This window comes from Haliotis rubra, unplaced genomic scaffold (assembly GCF_003918875.1).
Source record: "Haliotis rubra isolate DU_JTF1 unplaced genomic scaffold, ASM391887v1 Scf326, whole genome shotgun sequence".
Classification (NCBI taxonomy): Eukaryota; Metazoa; Mollusca; class Gastropoda; order Lepetellida; family Haliotidae; genus Haliotis; species Haliotis rubra.
In genome coordinates, this window is record NW_025766998.1 from 1,073,921 (window position 1) to 1,093,634 (window position 19,714).

General features: G+C 41.8%; 1 protein-coding gene and 1 pseudogene across 4 annotated transcripts in view; one reads left to right on the top strand and one right to left on the bottom strand.

The window, feature by feature from the left end:
- The window catches only part of LOC124283970 (1-phosphatidylinositol 4,5-bisphosphate phosphodiesterase eta-1-like), a 97,737-nt gene that overhangs the window by 76,847 nt on the left and 1,176 nt on the right, over positions 1–19,714 (top strand). For 3 of the 4 annotated variants that reach the window (XM_046720022.1, XM_046720018.1, XM_046720021.1), the window contains exons 6-21: positions 233–345; positions 1,476–1,542; positions 1,698–1,791; positions 3,020–3,137; positions 3,597–3,682; positions 4,378–4,498; positions 5,434–5,519; positions 6,927–7,003; positions 9,935–9,964; positions 13,557–13,761; positions 14,772–14,951; positions 16,262–16,369; positions 16,588–16,655; positions 17,698–17,833; positions 18,206–18,352; positions 18,596–18,707. In XM_046720022.1, coding sequence (XP_046575978.1) covers positions 233–345; positions 1,476–1,542; positions 1,698–1,791; positions 3,020–3,137; positions 3,597–3,682; positions 4,378–4,498; positions 5,434–5,519; positions 6,927–7,003; positions 9,935–9,964; positions 13,557–13,761; positions 14,772–14,951; positions 16,262–16,369; positions 16,588–16,655; positions 17,698–17,833; positions 18,206–18,352; positions 18,596–18,693 — 1,734 coding nt within the window. In that variant the 3' untranslated portion in view covers positions 18,694–18,707. The remainder of the gene's footprint in view (positions 1–232; positions 346–1,475; positions 1,543–1,697; positions 1,792–3,019; positions 3,138–3,596; positions 3,683–4,377; positions 4,499–5,433; positions 5,520–6,926; positions 7,004–9,934; positions 9,965–13,556; positions 13,762–14,771; positions 14,952–16,261; positions 16,370–16,587; positions 16,656–17,697; positions 17,834–18,205; positions 18,353–18,595; positions 18,708–19,714) is intronic. The other variant, XM_046720019.1, reaches the window with a different exon arrangement.
- Positions 4,092–4,210, bottom strand: LOC124283987 (annotated as a pseudogene).

Below are 19,714 nucleotides of genomic sequence, written 5' to 3' on the forward strand. Positions count from 1 at the left end.
ACTCAAACTCTTGATATGAAATATGCCCATAGGCTATTGGGTAAAGGACAGGGTTAAATGGTGTCATTTAAGTATCTAAAAGGACGTCAGTAAGTTCACTTCCACATGAATCATGTAGTTATTGTTCAGGCTAGCTATTCTCGGAATGTTCGTAGCCCTATGAACTTCTTAAGCCCATTCTCAACACATTGGCTACGATCAAAGTTAAGAATTCTTGACTTTCTTCTTGTAGAAGGCAGACACGAACAAGAGTACCAAAAGCAAGGCTGTCCTGGACAGGAACGAGTTTGTCAATTTCTACCACGCCTTGACGCAGAGGCCAGAACTGGAGGAGATATTTCTTCGGTATGTGTCAGAGAATAGTTTCTCTTGTAGGGGAATTTGGTTGGTGTCATGTGGATGGGGGGTGGTGTCATGGGTAGGTGGTGTCATATTCGGTAGTGGGTATCATGGTATTGGTGGAAGGTGTGGTATTGGGTGGGTGGTGTGATATTGAGTTGGTGATGCTGTAATGGGTGGATGGTGTTGAGGTATGGGTGATGTCGTAATGGGTGGATGGTGTTGATGTATGGGTGATGTCGTAATGGGTGGGTGGTGTCGAGGTATGTCGTAATGGGTGGATGGTATCGAGGTATGGGTGATGTCGTAATGGGTTGATGGTGTCGAGGTATGGGTGATGTAATGGGTGGATGGTGTAGAGGTATGGGTGATGTCGTAATGGGTGGATGGTGTCGTAATGGGTGGATGGTGTAGAGGTATGGGTGATGTCATATTGGGTTGGTGAGGGTGAGAAATGTGTTAGTGAACTTGAGGAAGTGGAAGATGGTGTTGAGTGGGTGGACTTCAACATGGTGTTGAGAGATGTTGGTGGGTGGTGTTTGAGAGATGTTGGTGGGTGGTGTTGAGAGATGTTGGTGGGTGGTGTTGAGAGAGATGTTGGTGGGTGGTGTTGCGAGATGTTGGTGGGTGGCGTTGAGAGATGTTGGTGGGTGGTGTTGAGAGATGTTGGTGGGTGGTGTTAAGAGATGTAGGTGGGTGGTGTTGAGAGATGTTGGTGGATGGTGTTGAGAGATGTTGGTGGGTGGTCGTGGGTGGTGTTGATAGATGTTGGTGGGTGGTGTTGAGAGATGTTGGTGGGTGGTGTTGCGAGATGTTGGTGGGTGGTGTTGAGAGATGTTGGTGGTTGGTGGGTAGTGTTGAGAGATGTGGGTGGGTGGTGTTGAGAGATGTTGGTGGGTGGTGTTGAGAGATGTTGGTGGATGGTGTTGAGGAAGTTAAACTTGGTATCGAGACGTGAGTGGTGTAAGGGTATGGACTAGGTGGTCTAGGGCTCTTGTGGAGATAGACTGGACATGCTATTCCAATCCATGGCAAATATCACTTTTTGAAAGTCGTTTGAGAATGAAAACTTGCATTGTTGACTCATGACATTCCTGGGTGTAACCCTTTCTCACTGTGACTTATCTACTCTGCAGATACACTCGAGGAAAGGCCTATTTGACAGTGCGAGATCTGCTGTCGTTCCTCAGGGAGGCACAGAGGGTGAGACACTTCTCCAGAACAACTGACTACTCAACTGTCACAACAATCAATGAAGTTAGAACTGTAGAAGCATCTCACACTGCCGAAGACATCAGGTTTTGCCTGGGTTATCTCCCTTGTTTCTGTTGTGTGCAGTTGTAAATTGTGTGTTTCAGATGATGGACGCTGACGAAGAAACATGTCGCACTTTCATCCAGACACATGAACCCCATTCTGTGATGAAGCAGAGGGACCAAATGTCCATACAAGGTAGGTGTATATCTGTCCATAGCTGGTAGTCTATATAAGGATGTACAGGGTAGTGTATATCCGTCCATAGAGGGTAGTGTATATAAGGATATACAGGGTAGTGTATATGAGTCTATACAAGGTAGTGTATATCCGTCCATAGAGGGTAGTGTATATAAGGCCATACAAGGTAGTGTATATCTGTTCATAGAGGGTAGTGTATAAAAGGCCATACAAGGTAGGTGTATCTGTCCATAGAGGGTAGTGTATATAAGGCCATAGAAGGTAGTATATATCTGTCCATAGAGGGTAGTGTATATAAGGTTATACAAGGTAGTGTATATTGTCCATAGAGGATAGTCTCTATAATTCCATACAGGGTAGTGTATATGAGGCCATAGAAGGTAGTATATATCTGTCCATAGAGGGTAGTGTATATAAGGCCATACAAGGTAGGTGTATATCTGTCCATAGAGGGTAGTGTATATAAGGCCATAGAAGGTAGTGTATATCTGTCCAAAGAGGGTAGTGTATATAAGGCCATACAAGGTAGTGTATATCTGTCCATAGAGGGTAGTGTATATAAGGCCATACAAGGTAGTGTATATCTGTCCATAGAGGGTAGTGTATAAAAGGCCATACAAGGTAGTGTATATCTGTCCATAGAGGGTAGTGTATATAAGGCCATAGAAGGTAGTGTATATCTGTCCATAGAGGGTAGTGTATAAAAGGCCATACAAGGTAGGTGTATCTGTCCATAGAGGGTAGTGTATATAAGGCCATAGAAGGTAGTGTATATCTGTCCATAGAGGGTAGTGTATATAAGGCCATACAAGGAAGTGTATATCTGTCCACAGACGGTAGTGTATATAAGGCCATACAAGGTAGGTGTATATCTGTCCATAGAGGGTAGTGTATATAAGGCCATACAAGGTAGGTGTATATCTGTCCATAGAGGGTAGTGTATATAAGGCCATACAAGGTAGGTGTATATCTGTCCATAGAGGGTAGTGTATATAAGGCCATACAAGGTAGTATATATCTGTCCATAGACGGTAGTGTATTTAAGGCCATACAGGGCAGTGTAGATAAGGTCATTCAGGGTAGTGTATATAAGGCCACAGAGGGGAGTGTATATTGGAAACATTACAGAACTGTTGATACTTCTATCAAGGAACAGAGACATGTGACTGGTCTCCTGTGATGTGTTTAGTATTTGGTATAAACGAGAGTGGTGCCAATGTTGCAGGTTTCCGGGTGTTCCTGTCCTCCGACAAGCAGCAGCTGTTCAACCCCGAACACAGTCGAGTTTACCAGGACATGCAGCATCCAATGACACATTACATGATAGCATCGTCCCATAACACGTGCGTACCAAACAACGGTCATCACACTGCAGTATCATTTTATAGGAATTATAAGTTAATTTTTCAAATTAACTAAATTGCAGTACACATAGAGCCCTAAGCAATGTAATTGGTGCAAACAAGGATTTGAACCCAGAATAATTAGTTTTGGTTGTACCCAAGGGATGTAACTCTGCACCCTTGACCATCATTTCCATGCCATTCCAGTGGAACTTACATCATGGCTCTGTTAAGGTGCCTTGCAGTTCAGACAGAACAGAAGCAATGAAACGTGTGTTGCTTTCAAAGTAAAATGAAAGTATGTGGTTAAAATACCTCTGAATAAAAACAAATGTAAGGTAAAAGTCCTTACTTTTGAGCATTTTAATGAATTTTTCACCAATCTGATGAGAGAACTTAGTTTAGATGCTAGATATTTTTACTTCGTCCAATTACCATTAGTTGTACTGGGTGTTGCAGGTACCTATCAGAGGACCAGCTGAAGGGCCCCAGCAAGGTGGAGGCTTACATCGCGGCCCTCACCAAGGGATGTCGCTGTGTGGAGTGTGAGATAATCTATTATTCAACCTCTGTCGAAGCTAACAGAAATACAATGTTCTTTGACACTTCTCCAACTAAACTACATTTAAGAAACACTTAAAAACTGCTGTTTTTGAACATATTCTTCATCAAACCACAAGCACATCCAATGAACAGCAGTTAAAACAACATCTCAGCTGTCTAAATGTTCTTGAACTTCATTTTCTATTAATTCTTTGAACTGGACTGACTGACTGACTGACTGACTGAGTTTGGTTTTGTGCCGCTTTTAGCAATATTCCAGCAACATCACGGCGGGGGACACCAGAAATGGGCTTCACACATTGTGCCCATGTGGGGATTCGAACCTGGGTCTTCGGAGTGACGAGCCAACGCTTTAACCATTAGGACACCCCACCGCCCCTTAAAAAAACACGTCTACAGCACCGGGAATTCCCAGGCGGTCACCCATCCAAGTACAATCCCGGCCCGACGGGGCTTAACTCCGCGGAGCAGACGAGAAGCGGTGTTTTCACAGTGGTATGGCCGTAGACTTTGAACTGGATAGATGCTTGTTTAAACAGCAAAAGCTTTAACGTCATTGTCTTTTGCTTTAGCTCACCTTGTCAATAATCAGGATGCTTTGAGCCCGTGTTGTACTAGCTCCATCTCCATGTACAGAAGGATGCTATGTTCCTGTAGACGATGTCTTGTCTTGTAGTGGACTGCTGGGACGGGCCTGACGATGAACCCATCATCTACCATGGTTACACCCTCACCTCCAAGATCCTCTTCCGTGACGTCATCATGGCCATCAAAGACTATGCCTTCAAAGCATCTCCGTGAGCAATCTAATTCAACAATATTACCTGAAAATGAATGAACTGATCAATTTGTAGCTCACCTTTGCAATTGATCGAAATTTGATTTTAAATAGATTTGTTACATTCATCTTCAAGGAATTTCATCAAAATTCCACTTTTACAAGACATGATACAGTACAATAATGACCAATAACCTGTTGTAAAGAGCTTACATGATAACACTTCTGTGATGGTGCACAGATCAGTGGATAAGGGGCCATATGTGTTAGCCATTTTTGGAAACAGATGTAAGAAAAGACCTATGTTGAGTATTGGTGAAATATGTTGGGACTAGTGCCTGGCACAGTTGTGCTGTTGTTTGACAATACCCAGTAAGTTGTCTGTGTCAAAGTCAGTCCCCAGCAACCTGTGCTGGTGTTAAGGGTGACCAAGTGGATTGGATGGTTGGGCTCGGTGATTTAGTTGATAGTAACCTGAATATTTGGATTGTTGCTTGTGAAATTGACCACTAGAATGCCTGTTCCAGACTCATTTATGTACAGGCCACTTTCGTGTAGCCGGAAAATTGCTTTTAACAACACACACACTCTCTCTCCCCATCCCTTTCTCTCTCTCTCCCTTGCTCTCTCTCTTACTTCTCTGTCTCTCTCTCTCCCTCTCTTCCTCCTCTCTCTCTATGTCTCTTCCTCCCTCTTTTTCTCTATCCCTCTCCCTCTCTTACTCCTCTCCTCTCTCCTTCCCTCTCCCCCTCTGTCTCTTTCTCCCTCCCTTCTTTCTCTCTCCTCCCTCTCTTCTCTTACTCCTCTTTCTCTCTCTCCCTACCTCTCTCTCCCCTCTTTCTTTTTCTTTCTCTCTCTCTCACACCCACACACTTTGTGACACTGGGTAGTGCCGTATTTCAGTATTTGCTTGTCATAATGAAACCCAATTTCCTCACTCACACACTGTTGCAGGTACCCTCTGACTCTGTCCCTAGAGAACCATTGCTCCATTGACCAGCAGAGAGTGATGGCCAAACACCTGACCGAGATTCTGGGTGGTATCCTTCAACGTGTACAGGGACCAAGTAGTTCACCCATCACATCTGATGTCGGGAATGAAACATACAACTTTATGGATGACAACTTCTTATTTATTGCATAGACCAATGTTTCAATGTAGATTCTTACGCTGTTATCAAGCTAAAACGTTTAGCTCTATGCTCTACACTCTATGCAATAGATATGAAGTTGTCATCTATATAGTTGTATGTGCCATTTTTGACTCACCAACTTCTAGAATGCCGATCAAACAATAAACTGACAGGGTTTATTGCATGTATTGAGCAGTGTTGTGCTGTTTGTGCTGGATAGCGTTGAGTAGTATACACAATGGGGCTATGGGACCAGTTCTCCCCCCAATTTAAAAACTTGAGCTTTTGAGCAGTCCCTAATCCCGTAGCCCCATTGTGTATACTACTACTGAGGTGCATGCAAAATTTGATGAAAATCGGTCGAATAGTTTCTGAAATATTGACTTTTGCGTTCTTGCAAACGCAGTCTTTGTGTTGGAGGTAACCAAACACGTATATATCGTCTACGAATGTAGGTAGACGCCGGCGATATTCGACACAAGATTGCTGTCTCTAATTGGAAATTTGTTGGGGGGGGAATGCAAAAAGGTAGTACCAATCCTGGTAGTCCTGACCATTTTTGTGCTCTCGATAACTTTCAGACATCTGTAGCCTCGCTAGTCAGCTGGTCGTGCATCATCATCATAGCCGAGCCGAGACACACTCGTCCAATGCGCTCGCTCAAAGCAACCCCCGAGACGGTAGCGAGGTGATGACTTCCGAGACCTGTGTTTCATTCAGCTAAAAACACCTCTCGCCTCGATAATATATAACAAGTACGACAATACGTTGGATTGTTAGCCTTTCGCCAGACCGACCCCATGCTCACTAAAAAGTGTTTATTTCCTAAACTATTTGACCGATTTTCGTGAAATTTTGCCTGCATCTCGGTAGATGGTTACGCTATAGCAAAACGGCATTGGGAACACTCTCGATGACTTCATTAGATAAATTAAGACTTAATTACGACAAACAGTTGGACATTTTGCCTTTTCCCGACCGACCCCATGCTCACTTAAAAGTCAATATTTCAGTAACTATTTGACTGATTTTCATCAAATTTTGCATGCATCTCAGTAGTAGTATACACAATGGGGCTACGGGATTAGAGACTCCTCAAGGGCTCGATTTTTTAAATTGACAAAAATCCGTAAAACAAGAAATAAAATTGGTCTGGCCTTATAAACTTTTTTTCCATAAAGTATGTTCATTCCAGAGACTAGTTCTTGGTCTAGCCTACTTATTGACTGCTGAGTTATTGACAGGAGTAAAATAACATTCACACAGTTTTGTTGATGTCCAGACAATGTTTGTTTGCCCTTACATTACTGTCAGACATGTTGTGGTACCCGGAGGGAGACCTCGACCACACACCCACCCCACACCAGCTGAAACACAGGATCCTCATCAAGGTAAGGGCTCACCTGGTTTACATAGCTCACCTGGTTTACATAGCTCACCTGATCAACAGATTGTTTTAAGAATTATGGGAAGACTTATTCAGAGATATGTGAACCTGCATGAAATGTTGTCTCATTAACAGTGTAGTAATTAGTGGTGATTAGAGTTATACTGATGGATAAAAGTAAGGGAACACTTACCATTATTGCAGATGAACGTTTTTGCTTTCTTCAGTAATGCTTCATACTGGCATATTAACATATTGTGTTACTCAATGACATTGCCAGCACGCTTCAGTCAACATGCAATCATGTTCAACTAATGCTTTGTTTAATATACGTTTGCCCACATGGGTACAATGTGTGAAGCCCATTTCTGGTGTCCCCTGTCGTGATATTGCTGGAATATTGCTAAAAGAGCGTGAAACCATACTCGCTCGCGCTTAATATATGTTCCCTTATTTATATCCATCAGTATATATCCATTCATATCCATCAGATAACAGTAGTGAGACACATGCACACAATTAATTTTGATAATGACTCTCCCATCTCAAACTCAGTGACTTCTAAAAGTTCTAATCTTAGATAATTATCAGAATGCAGAAAACTATATTTGACCTCAGTGATACAGGGTTGGGTGGTCAGGCCAGCTGACTTGGTTGACCATGTCATCGTATCCCAATTGCGTAGATCGATGCTCATGCTGTTGATCACTGGATTGTCTGGCCCAGACTGGATTATTTACAAACCGCCGCCATACAGCTGGAATATTGCTGAGTGTCGCGTAAAACAACAACCAACCAACCCCGGTGATAAGACTGTCAGGGAGTGGTACCACTTCTTGTAAAAGTGTTCAAATACTAAATATCAACACCAAATAATGAAAAGCTGTGAAATTAATATAACTGAATCACTTATTCAGCATGTTCACGAAAAGGGTAAGCATGTCCTGTAAGAGTGAGTGAGTGACTGACTGACTGAAACTTTAACGTCACCTCGGCAATTTGTCCTGTAAGAAACATGGTGTGCAGGGGTATATATGTTGATGGATTTCAACTACTGTTACTGAGGTCAAAACCAGTTTATTCTCTCGTATCACTGTCTGTCTTAGAGTTTGAAAAATATATAAAAACAAATTCTGTGTTTCATACATTTGAACACTTGATGATTATATTTGTTAAGGCTTTTATTCTGAAAGATCTTTAATCTCAGTTGACCATGGTGACTTAAAATCTTAACTCACTCACTCACTCAGTTGACCATGAATGACACATTTCTGCTCAGCCTCTCGGCATGTCAACAACAATAATTGAAAAATATTTGGAACTTGGTCTGGTCTATTTTAGTATGAATTAAAGCCATCCGTGAATGATTCTTTTCCTTTGTGGAATGAACAGGCTTTGTGGAAGTTCTGCCTCCATCTTCCTTGTATCTCACCCAGTTGTTTCATGTTTGTCTAGGATAAACGACCAGTAATAGTACGTAGCTACACCCGAGTGGCCTTTGTTTTCCTATATTGTACAGCAACTGTGTCATCGCTCTAGCTTACCTGGGTCTGAGCCCTTGTGTGAGGTTGCTGTGTGGTCTTTATCGCTACTTGTCGCTGCTGTCATGGAAACAGGACAAAGAGCTCATTGCTGCCTAATTCTACACATTACGATTAATACCAGTCAGATTGATAACACCGTCAGATCTGAACTGGCAGGAAAAGTGGTATTTAGGGACTTCGGTCAAATTCATTGGGACTGCCAAATAACCCAAGCCTAGCGACCCATTAAGAGAGTGTTACTGAAGATCTAAGTGTGGGTGGCAAGAGGTTTGTACAGATAGAATTTGTTCAAAATACAAATGTACAAATATATATTTTGTTATATGCATAATGAACTATGTCACGTCAGGTGCTCTCAGTTAGACTGACTGACTGAGTTTGGTTTTACGCCGCTTTTAGCAATATTCCAGCAATATCACGGCGGGGGACACCAGAAATGGGCTTCACTCATTGTACCCATGTGGGGATTCGAACCTGGGTCTTCGGCCTGACGAGCCAACGCTTTAACCACTAGGCTACCCCACCGCCCCAGCTCTCAGTTAGAAGCTGTGTGGACAACGTGTGCTCAAGACAACATTTGGATATTTCCAGCTGCGTAGCCGCTCTCATTTCAAAATGAGTGTGAGAAGACCATTAAATATTCCAGATAGCCATTTTCTTTAATTTTCATTTACATTTATTTTGAGATATAGAATTACTTTTGCTTTGCAAAAAAAGGCTGTTTCTTCCAAATTGTTGGGATTTCTCCCCAAGAACTATCCCTAATGTTAAACTGCTAAACTGATCAGGGAATGGCTGGGTTCAGTTCTTTGTCTAAATGACTTGTGTTAAAAATGCATAAATGTTTTTTCTAACAATTCTAAGGAGGTTGAATATTGAACCAGTGCCCTTTATCTGTTTGAGCCAACCTCATGACTGGATGTCTGCAGTAGAAGGTTGATAAATCTGAATATGATGAACATGAACATGACAATTAATCTGTTCCATTATTGTCTAAATGTTTTCTGTTTTAAAAAAAATATATTCATGAATACGTAAAATTCAATAATGTCATTTAATCACCTTATTTGTATGACTGCACTACTCTAAGATTAAAAATTATTTTATGTCACCTTATTAAAAATGATACGTTTAATGTATCTCAGCAGTGTTTGTATTCACTCACATCATCATTGACAAATCATTAACAAAGTAGAAACACATGAATATAAGTTCCTGCAACAAACTTAGGTCCTACTGGCGTCAGAAGTATGGTCTTTGCGTTTTCATCGATTATTATGCTCATTTTGAAACTGTTTTCTACCCCTTTCCAGTTCTGTAGAAAGGTAGTTTTTGGTTGTGTGTAACCAACTCACTAACATGCATCGCTTGTGTATTATTTGTCTTCACAGGGTAAGACATTGGCATCAACTCGTCTAAAGGTAGATCAAATGACAATAATGTGTTTGTTTGTTGGTTTAATGCTTGTTTACACCATTCGTACTCCGTTTACATTCATTTCATAGTTAACAAAGTATTATAGTCAGCAGTTTAATATTGTATATTTTTTGTACATTTTTTGGTGTTAGGTTTTTATCAAACATCACTAATATTTTGATTTCAGTCCGTTTATATTTTGTTACATAAAATATTTTATATTTTTCACAAAGAAATATGGATTTTGTCAAGTTTGTTTTCTTTGTGATTCATGCACGAGAGAAATGTAATTCGTCATTTGTGAATCTACACACTTAATGTTTGATAGAGGATAGTGTTTATAAATGTTTGATAGAGGATAGTGTTTATAAATGTTTTAAGTTTCACTTGTAGGTTAGGAGTTGTACAAGCACCCTGCATAAGTGAAATTCGTTTTTCAGCATATCTTGCCACACCAATATGCACCTTAAGCATTTTCTCAAAATATTCCAAACCTAGCTTACAATTTTCTGCTTTTTACCTCTGGAACAGCCTTCAGTTGCCACATGACATAAGGCTGTTGTACTGTTGTTGTGCCTATCATGGTGTATATACATGTACGATTGTACCGCGGTTGAAGTTTATTGCATATTTCACTCCAGGCCAAATGTAGGGATGCTCAGAATATGTGTTATAAGCTTTTTTGTCAGAGCAAAGCTGCTTTTTTTGTCTTTCTTTCAGTGTAAAGGGATTACATATGCTTTTTGAACAAACTTGCTCAAAACATGTTTTTATTTAAAATCTGAAATGTTCAAAAATGAGAAATGTAAGATGTTGTAAGTCTTGTGGAGACAAGGAGATATCCACGTGTCTTTGTTTTACAGACAAACAGTTTGACATATTGGATAACTATTCTATAAAAGTGTTTGGAGAACTAGAAATTTAATGTCATAAAATCCATATACATAGCATACAATCATGATTATTGCATTCAAGTTTATACCATGTTCATGGTGCAAATTACTTGATTTAAGATTTAGTCCATTATGAAGATTTGTCAGATGCCCTGGAAAACATTATGTAGACAATTATTGATACTGGGATTTCTTTTCATTCATAAACTCATTATTTGTATGTGTTGATAACAATAATGTTTAAAATATGTGTTTTAATTTGAGCATACTTATTATTTACTGGTGATTGTATTATTAAAGATAATATTAAACTTGCATTTTTGTACTTCTCACCCCCATATAGAACACTGCTTGTAGATCTATGACATAATATTGTGTGCATTTGCTTCCTAACACGAGCAATATCATCTACATCCTTCCGCTATCATCTTCATGTACTGTGGCACATAAATACACCTAACAAATGTTTAGTACTCATTCCTTATTCTTTTGGGGCAGAATATGCTTTTCATAAAAGTGAAAAGTAATATAATTGGTGGTTTCAAAATGTGACCGAGCTGATTTTTGAACAGAGGGACTCACCGGTGAACGTCCGGGTTAGAATGAACCTTCAGTAACCCATGCTTGTCGTAAGAGGCAATGAACGGGATCGGGTGGTCAGGCTCGCTGGCTTAGTTGACACATGTCTTCGGTTCCCAATTGCTCATGCTGTTGATCACTGGATTGTCTGGTCCAGACTCGATTATTTACATGCCGCCTCCATATAGCTGGAATATTGCTGAGTGCGGCTTAAAACTAAACTCACTCACTCACTCACTCACAGAGGGACTCATGTTATCTTCTTACTTCTTATGCTACTATTAACAACCATTTTGTCATGCTGTAAGCGTAACAGATAATATGTTGCTATAATGATTGCAAACAAAGGAAATACAGTTGAAGATGGTGTTTTATAAATGTTGCTTTAGAGCTTTTGCTTTAATCATTTTGTTCTATTGTAAGACTTGTTTCTTCCTTTTATTTGTTTAAAACTTGTTTGTTTCTATTTTGTTTACATCTTAGTAATGGTTGACAATGACATTTATAGAACAAGAAATTAGAAAGGGCCATGACGGTTGTTCCACTATGGAAACCATCCATGTTTATACTCACTTATGTAACTTTTACAAGATGATAACTTCAGTTACAACATATTTGCTTTCTATGTTATCTCACTGGTGCTGAATAAGTTCCTCAGATTATGTCGGCACTAAAAGTGATGCTGGTAAATATTGGCAACAATGTAAACATGCCAGGCTGCAGATATGGATAACCTGACACACACAGTTCTACACACAGGATACAACACAATCATCACGTCACAATGGTCATGACACTATTATGACATTCCAACTCTCTACAGACAGGGTACAACACAATCATGACGTCACAATGGTCATGACACTATTATGACATCCTAACTTTCTACAGACAGGGTACACCACAATCATGACATCACAATGGTCAAGGCACTATTATGACATCCCAACATTCTACAGACAAGGTACATCATAATCATGACATCACAATGGTCATGACACTATTGTGACATCCAAACTTTCTACAGACAGGGTACAGCACAATCATGACATCACAATGGTCATGACACTATTATGACATCCAAACTTTCTACAGACAGGGTACACCACAATCATGACATCACAATGGTCATGACACTATTATGACATCCCAACTTTCTACAGACAAGGTACATCATAATCATGACATCACAATGGTCATGACACTATTATGACATCCCAACTTTCTATGGACAGGGTACACCACAATCATGACATTACAATGGTCATGACACTATTATGACATCCCAACTTTCTACAGACAAGGTACACTATAATCATGACATCACAATGGTCATGACACTATTATGACATCCCAACTTTCTACAGACAGGGTACACTACAATCATGACATCACAATGGTCATGGCACTATTATGACATCCCAACTTTCTACAGACAGTGTAATTACAATCATGACATCACAATGGTCTACAGACAGGGTACACTACAATCATGACATCACAATGGTCATGACACTATTATGACATCCCAACTTTCTACAGACAGGGTACACCACAATCATGACATAAAAGACGTTAAAATATGGTACTTGTTGGTCCCTGCCTGGTGCTTGGCATTAATGGGTACAACAAGGACTGGTCGGCTCGGAGTCAGTATAATGTGTCTGAGTGGGGTATTCATGCTTCACTGCGGCATGGTATCTCAGTGAGCTAGCACTATAAAACCAGGTTAAGTCTGGGCTAGTACAAGCAGCCAGACATACACACGCATGCACGTTGTCATATAAGCGAAATATTCTTTAGTAGAATGTTTAACCCATTTCACCTCACAATATAAACATGAATACACTTTCTGTTACTGCACTGAAATAACATAGAAAGCAAAAAGTCTTTTGTTGCCTGTGAAAAAGGGTAAGGATTAATGTTGGTTATATTTTGAACTAAATATTGTGAATTTATCATCTTTGGGATGAGGTGGGAGTAATTTTAACAAGTACAGGTGAGTTTACTCAGTCACTGTTTGGGGAGGCTGCTTTTTCAAGTGATTTAGGCACACAAGGTGGCATTGCTGGTCGCTTGAGAAGATTCCAACTTCGCTTGTGTTGATCCCGTTGTGTTATTGCAGGGGAAGAAGCTGCCCACAACAACTCACGACAACGACGATGTAAGTGACGAGGAAGATGGAGAGGGCGATGTGAATGAGAACACAGAACAGAAGGAGCAGGAAAAGAGCAGCGGACACAAACACATCAAGCTGTGTCAGGAACTGTCCCGCATCACCGGCATGACCAGCATCAGCTTCAAGGACCCAGACCAGGCTTCCACCTCAGGTACAGGGAACAAGTGATGGAGAGAAGGCCTTAGGGAGAGAGGAGGGGTGATGCAGGGAAGGGCTTAGGGAGAGGAGAAGGGTGATGCAGGGAAGGGCTTAGGGAGAGGAGGAGGGGTGATGCAGGGAAGGGCTTAGGGAGAGGAGGAGGGGTGACTCAGGGAAAGGGCTTAGGGAGAGGAGGAGGGGTGATGCAGGGAAGGGCTTAGGGAGAGGAGGAGGGTGACTCCAGGAAAGGGCTTAGAGAGGAGGAGGGGGTGATCAGGGGAAGGGCTTAGGGAGGGAGGAGGGGTGTGATGGAGAGAAAGGGCTTAGGGAGGAGGAGGGGTGATGGAGGGAAGGGCTTAGGGAGAGGAGGAGGGGGTGATGGGAGAGAAGGGCTTAGGGAGAGGAGGGGTGATGGAGGGGAAGAGGGAGAGGAGAGGGAGAGGAGAGATGCAGGGGCTTAGGAGAGGAGGAGGGGTGATGGAGAGAAGGGCTTAGGGAGAGGAGGAGGGGTGATGCAGGGAAGAGGCTTAGAGAGAGGAGGAGGGAGGTGATGCAGGGAAAGGGCTTAGGGGGAGAGGAGGAGGAGGTGATGGAGAGAAGGGCTTAGGGAGGAGGAGGAGGGGTGATGCAGGGAAGGGCTTAGAGAGGAGGAGGGGTGGTGCAGATGAAGGAAAGGGCTTAGGGAGAGGAGGAGGGGTGATGCAGGGAAGGGCTTAGGGAGGGGAGGAGGGGTGATGCAGGAAGGGGCTTAGGGGAGGAGGAGTGAGGGGTGTGCAGGGAAGGGCCTAGGGAGGTGGAGAGTGATGATGCAGGAAGGGCTTAGGAGAGGAGGTGGGGGAGGGGAGAGGAGGTGGGGTGACTCAGGGAAGGCCTTAGGGAGAGGAGGAGGGGTGATGGAGAGAATATTGCTAAAAGCGGTGTAAAACCATACTCACCCACTCTGGTGTCCCCTGCCATGATATTGCTGGAATATTGCTGGAAGTTGTGTAAGATCAAACTCACTGACTCACTCTGATGTTACAGGAGGGTTCCTGGCCGTCTACTCAATTGGAGAGAACAAGATTGAGAAGCTTCTCCAGACAGTGGCAGCTGGCATCAACCTGGTGTCCCAATACAAGCTGCTGCGGATCTACCCTGCTGGATCCCGAACAGACTCATCCAACTACAACCCTGTTCCCATGTGGAACCATGGATGCCAAGTTGGTAAGCATTAATGTTTCTGTCTTGTTATTGCACCCCTGTGTTTGGAACCATGAATGCCAAGTTGGTATGCGCTACTTGTTCTGTCTTGTTGTTCCACCCCTTTGTTTGTGTGGAACCTTTGGTGCCAAGTTGGTAAGCACTACTTGTTCTGTCTTGATATTCCACCCGTGTTTGTGTGGAACCATGGATGCTAAGTTGGTAAGCACTGCTTGTTCTGTCTTGATATTCCACCCGTGTTGGTGTGGAATCATGGGTGCAAAGTTGGTAAGCACCACTTGTTCTGTCTTCTTGTTCCACCCCTTTGTTTGTGTGGAACCTTTGGTGCCAAGTTGGTAAGCACTACTTGTTCTGTCTTGATATTCCACCCTTGTTTGTGTGGAACCATGGATGCTAAGTTGGTAAGCACTACTTGTTCTGTCTTGATATTCCACCCCTTTGTTTGTGTGGAACCTTTGGTGCCAAGTTAGTAAGCTCTACTTGTTCTGTCTTGTTATTTCACTGCATTGTTTGTGTGGAACCTTTGGTGCCAAGTTGGTAAGCACTACTTGTTCTGTCTTGATATTCCACCCGTGTTTTGTGTGGAACCATAGGTGCCAAGTTGGTAAGCTCTACTTGTTCTGTCTTGTTATTTAACTGCATTGTTTGTGTGGAACCTTTGATGCCAAGTTGGTAAGCACTACTTGTTCTGTCTTGATATTCCACCCGAGTTTTTGTATGGAACCATGGGTGCTAAGTTTGAAAGCACTACTTGTTCTGTATTGTTAATCCAACCCATTTGTTTGTTGAACCTTTGGTGGCAAGTTGGTAAGCACCACTTGTTCTGTCTTGATATTCCACCCTTTGTTTGTGTGGAACCATGGGTGCCAAGTTGGTAAGCGTTACTTGTTCTCTCCTGATATTCCAGCCGTGTTTGTGTGGAACCATGGGTGCCAAGTTGGTAAGCACTACTTGTTCTGTCTTGATATTCCACCCCTTTGTTTGTGTGGAACCATAGGTGCCAAGTTGGTAAGCGCTACTTGTTCTGTCTAAAGCTACTTGTTCTGTCAAGTTTAAGCACTATTTTCTGTCTTTTTATTTTACCCCTTTGTTTGTGTGGAACCATGGGTGCCAAGTTGGTAAGCACTACTTGTTCTGTCTTGATATTCCACCCCTTTGTTTGTGTGGAACCTACGGTGCCAAGTTGGTAAGCACTACTTTTTCTGTATTTATATCCATTCCCCTTTGCTGATGTTGGTGCCATCCTGGGTAGCACTAATGTCTTTCTCTTTCATTTTCATGTCATGTCACTAATACCTTTTTCTGAATTTCAGTGGCCTTGAACTATCAGACAGGAAGTGAACCTATGCAGTTGAATCATGGGAGATTTATGGATAATGGCAACAGTGGCTATATTCTGAAACCTAATTTCTTACTCTCAGGTACGAGCCTCGTGTCTTGACATTACCCAACCAAATAGCAACTGTCCATATTTCATGTTCATATGTTTCTTACAATGTGTCCCATGGATGCAATACTAGCAAGTCAGTAAGACGGCTGAAATGTTGTGAGACCTTTCACAAAACAGGAAACACTTTTGCTTTGAGTCAGAAGAAAGAAATGTTCGACCATGTTAAATTGTTTGTTGGTGTATTTCCAGAGGAGATGTTCGGTATCGTGAACGGCACCGTCACAAGGAGTAACATGTCCAAAGTCCTGAAAATACTGGTGAGACCAGTTCTTACAATACAGATAGCAAAACATGAATGGATGGTATTGATTGTAACAATTACTGTACTGATATTGTCAAATGGTTTGTTACATGTGTGGGTGCAGTCATGCAGAAGGACAGAATACATTTGAAGAGGGACACTTTCAATCATGGCTTGTGAAACTGAATCCTAAAACTGAAACATATTCTACATGATAGTGTCAATTCTGTGATGAAGGATGTGATGAAGGATTTGATGAAGGATGTGATGAAGGATGAAGGATGTGATGAAGGATGTGATGAAGGATGAAGGATGTGATGAAGGATGTGATGAAGGATGTGATGAAGGATGTGATGAAGGATGGAAGGATGTGATGAAGGATGTAAGGATGTGATGAAGGATGTGATGAAGGATGAAGGATGTGATGAAGGATGTGCAGGGACTCGGGCCACGATAGGTCCAGCACACCATGTTTGTTTGAATCTAACTGAGACAGGAAGTCAGGCGCCATGATGCATCATACTTTAGAATATGTGAATTATTGCTCATACTGTCCATCACTGTTTCTTCATGCGTAAAAAAAACATGAAGATCTGGGGTAGAATAGGTCTTCAGCACCCCCTGCTTGCCACAAAAGGCGACTATGCTTGTCGTAAGAGGCGACTAACAGGATCGGGTGGTCAGGTTCACTGACTTGGTTGACACATGTCATCGGTTCCCAATTGCGCAGATCGATGCTCATGCTGTTGATCACTGGATTGTCTGGTCCAGACTCTATTATTTACAGACGGCCGCCATATAGCTGGAATATTGCTGAGTGCGGCGTAAAACTATACTCACTCACTCATGCGTAAACTTGATTACATACAGACTGTTGTCATGAAACATGCTCGATCACTGGATTGTCTGGTCCAGGCTCGATCACTGCTGATGTGATAAACATACAAACAAACAATTAAATGTAGAAACGAAACAGCCAAACATGTTTGCTGCTTTATTGAATACTTCATGAAATATTTCAATGTTTTATTTTGTCACTGTCATCGTGCTGTTTGCAGATCATCAGTGGCTATCAGATTCCGAAGCCAAAAGATTCTGAGAAAGGGGAGATAATTGATCCATTTGTGAAGATTGAAGTGCATGGAGTGTCCTCTGATTCGAAAGAATACCGGACCAAGACAATCGATAACAATGGTAAAGAACTTTAGCTGCACCATATCTTGAGCAAGGGAATAAGGGTTCAATCCGATGCCCAGCTGCCTGTGCCACTAAACACATCAGATGGTCAGACTGGATAATGTGGTTGATGACATGTCATCATAGCACACACACATAGACCATTGCTTACAATATTAATCAGCAGATTGTCTGGTCCATACTCGATTATAGCCAGGCATCCCTTGTACAGATGGAATTTTGCTGAGGACGGTGTTAAGCAACAAAACAACAACAACACGTCCAGTCTGACCATCTGATTTGTTTAGTGGCGCAGTTCAAATGATAATTGTAGGATGGCAGATCACTGATTTCATACTATTAGTTTATATTTATTTTTTTCTTGCCCAGGTTTCAATCCTCGCTGGCATGAGGTTTTCAACTTCAACATACGGGTGCCGGAGCTGGCCATGCTCCGATTTGTTGTGAAGGATGAGGATCGTGGGAAAGACGATTTCATTGGCTACTACTCTCTACCCTTCACAAGTCTGCAGGAAGGTATGAGTTGTCTCCCCTTGTGTGACGTGATAATGACTGCTTGATGTACCCAAACTTTCACGTCAGTGGCTTTGTTGAATATTTTTAACCATTACCTGTGAAACATGTTTACTTCTCACTGTGAACAAACTTATAGTATGTGTCTGTCCATGCGATATGTATACTAACTATTAGATATTCGAAGTAGTCTTTCCGAGGTAAATATTAGTAATTGATAACTTTGCGTGTATTTGTTTGTTGCAGGTTACCGTCACTTTCCCCTGTTTGACAAACATGGCGACCAGTTCTCCCAGACAGTCATCTTTGCACATATTTCCATCCAAAACGCCCAGAATCCTTGAATGAACATGAGTTGGTAGGTGTCATTAAGTGTCCTGCATTGAATATGAGTTGGGAGGTGTCATTAAGTGTCCTGAATTGAACAGGTGCTATTAAGTGTTCTGCATTGAACATGTAGTATTAAGTGTCCTGCATTGAACAGGTGTCATTGAGTGTCCTGCATTGAACATGTGTTATTAAGTGTCCTGCATTGAACATGAGTTGGTAGGTGTCATTAAGTGTCCTGCATAGAACATGTGTTATTAAGTGTCATGCATTGAGCAGGTGTCATTAAGTGTCCTGATTTGAACATGTGTCATTAGGTGTCCTGCATTGAACATGTGTTATTAAGTGTCATGCATCGAGCAGATGTCATTAAGTGTCCTGATTTGAACATGTGTCATTAGGTGTCCTGCATTGAACATGAGTTGGTAGGTGTGATTAAGTGTCCTGCATTGAACATGAGTTGGTAGGTGTCATGAAGTGTCCTTCATTGAACATGGGTTGGTAGGTGTCATTAAGTGTCCTGCATTGAACATGAGTTGGTAGGTGTCATTAAGTGTCTTGCATTCAATATGAGTTGGTAGGTGCCATTAAGTGTCCTGTATTGAACATGCATTATGAAGTGTCCTGCATTGAACAGGTGTCATTAAGTGTCATGAATTGAACATGTGTTATTAAGTGTCCTGAATTGAACATGTGTCATTTAGTGTCCTACATTGAACATGTGTTAAGTGTCCTGCATTGAACATGAGTTGATAGGTGTCATTAAGTGTCCTGATTGAACATGGTGTGCATTGAACAGGTGTCATTAAGTGTCCATGAATTGAACATGCATTATTAAGTGTTCTGCCTGCAGGTTGAACGGGTGAACAGGTGTCATTAAGTGTCCTGAATTGAACATGAGATGGTAGGTTCATTAAGTTTCCTGCATTGAACATGTGTCATTCAGTGTTCTGCATTGAACATGTGTTATTAAGTGTCCTGTATTGAACCTGAGTCATATAGTGTCCTGCATGGAACATGAGAATGTAGGTGTCATTC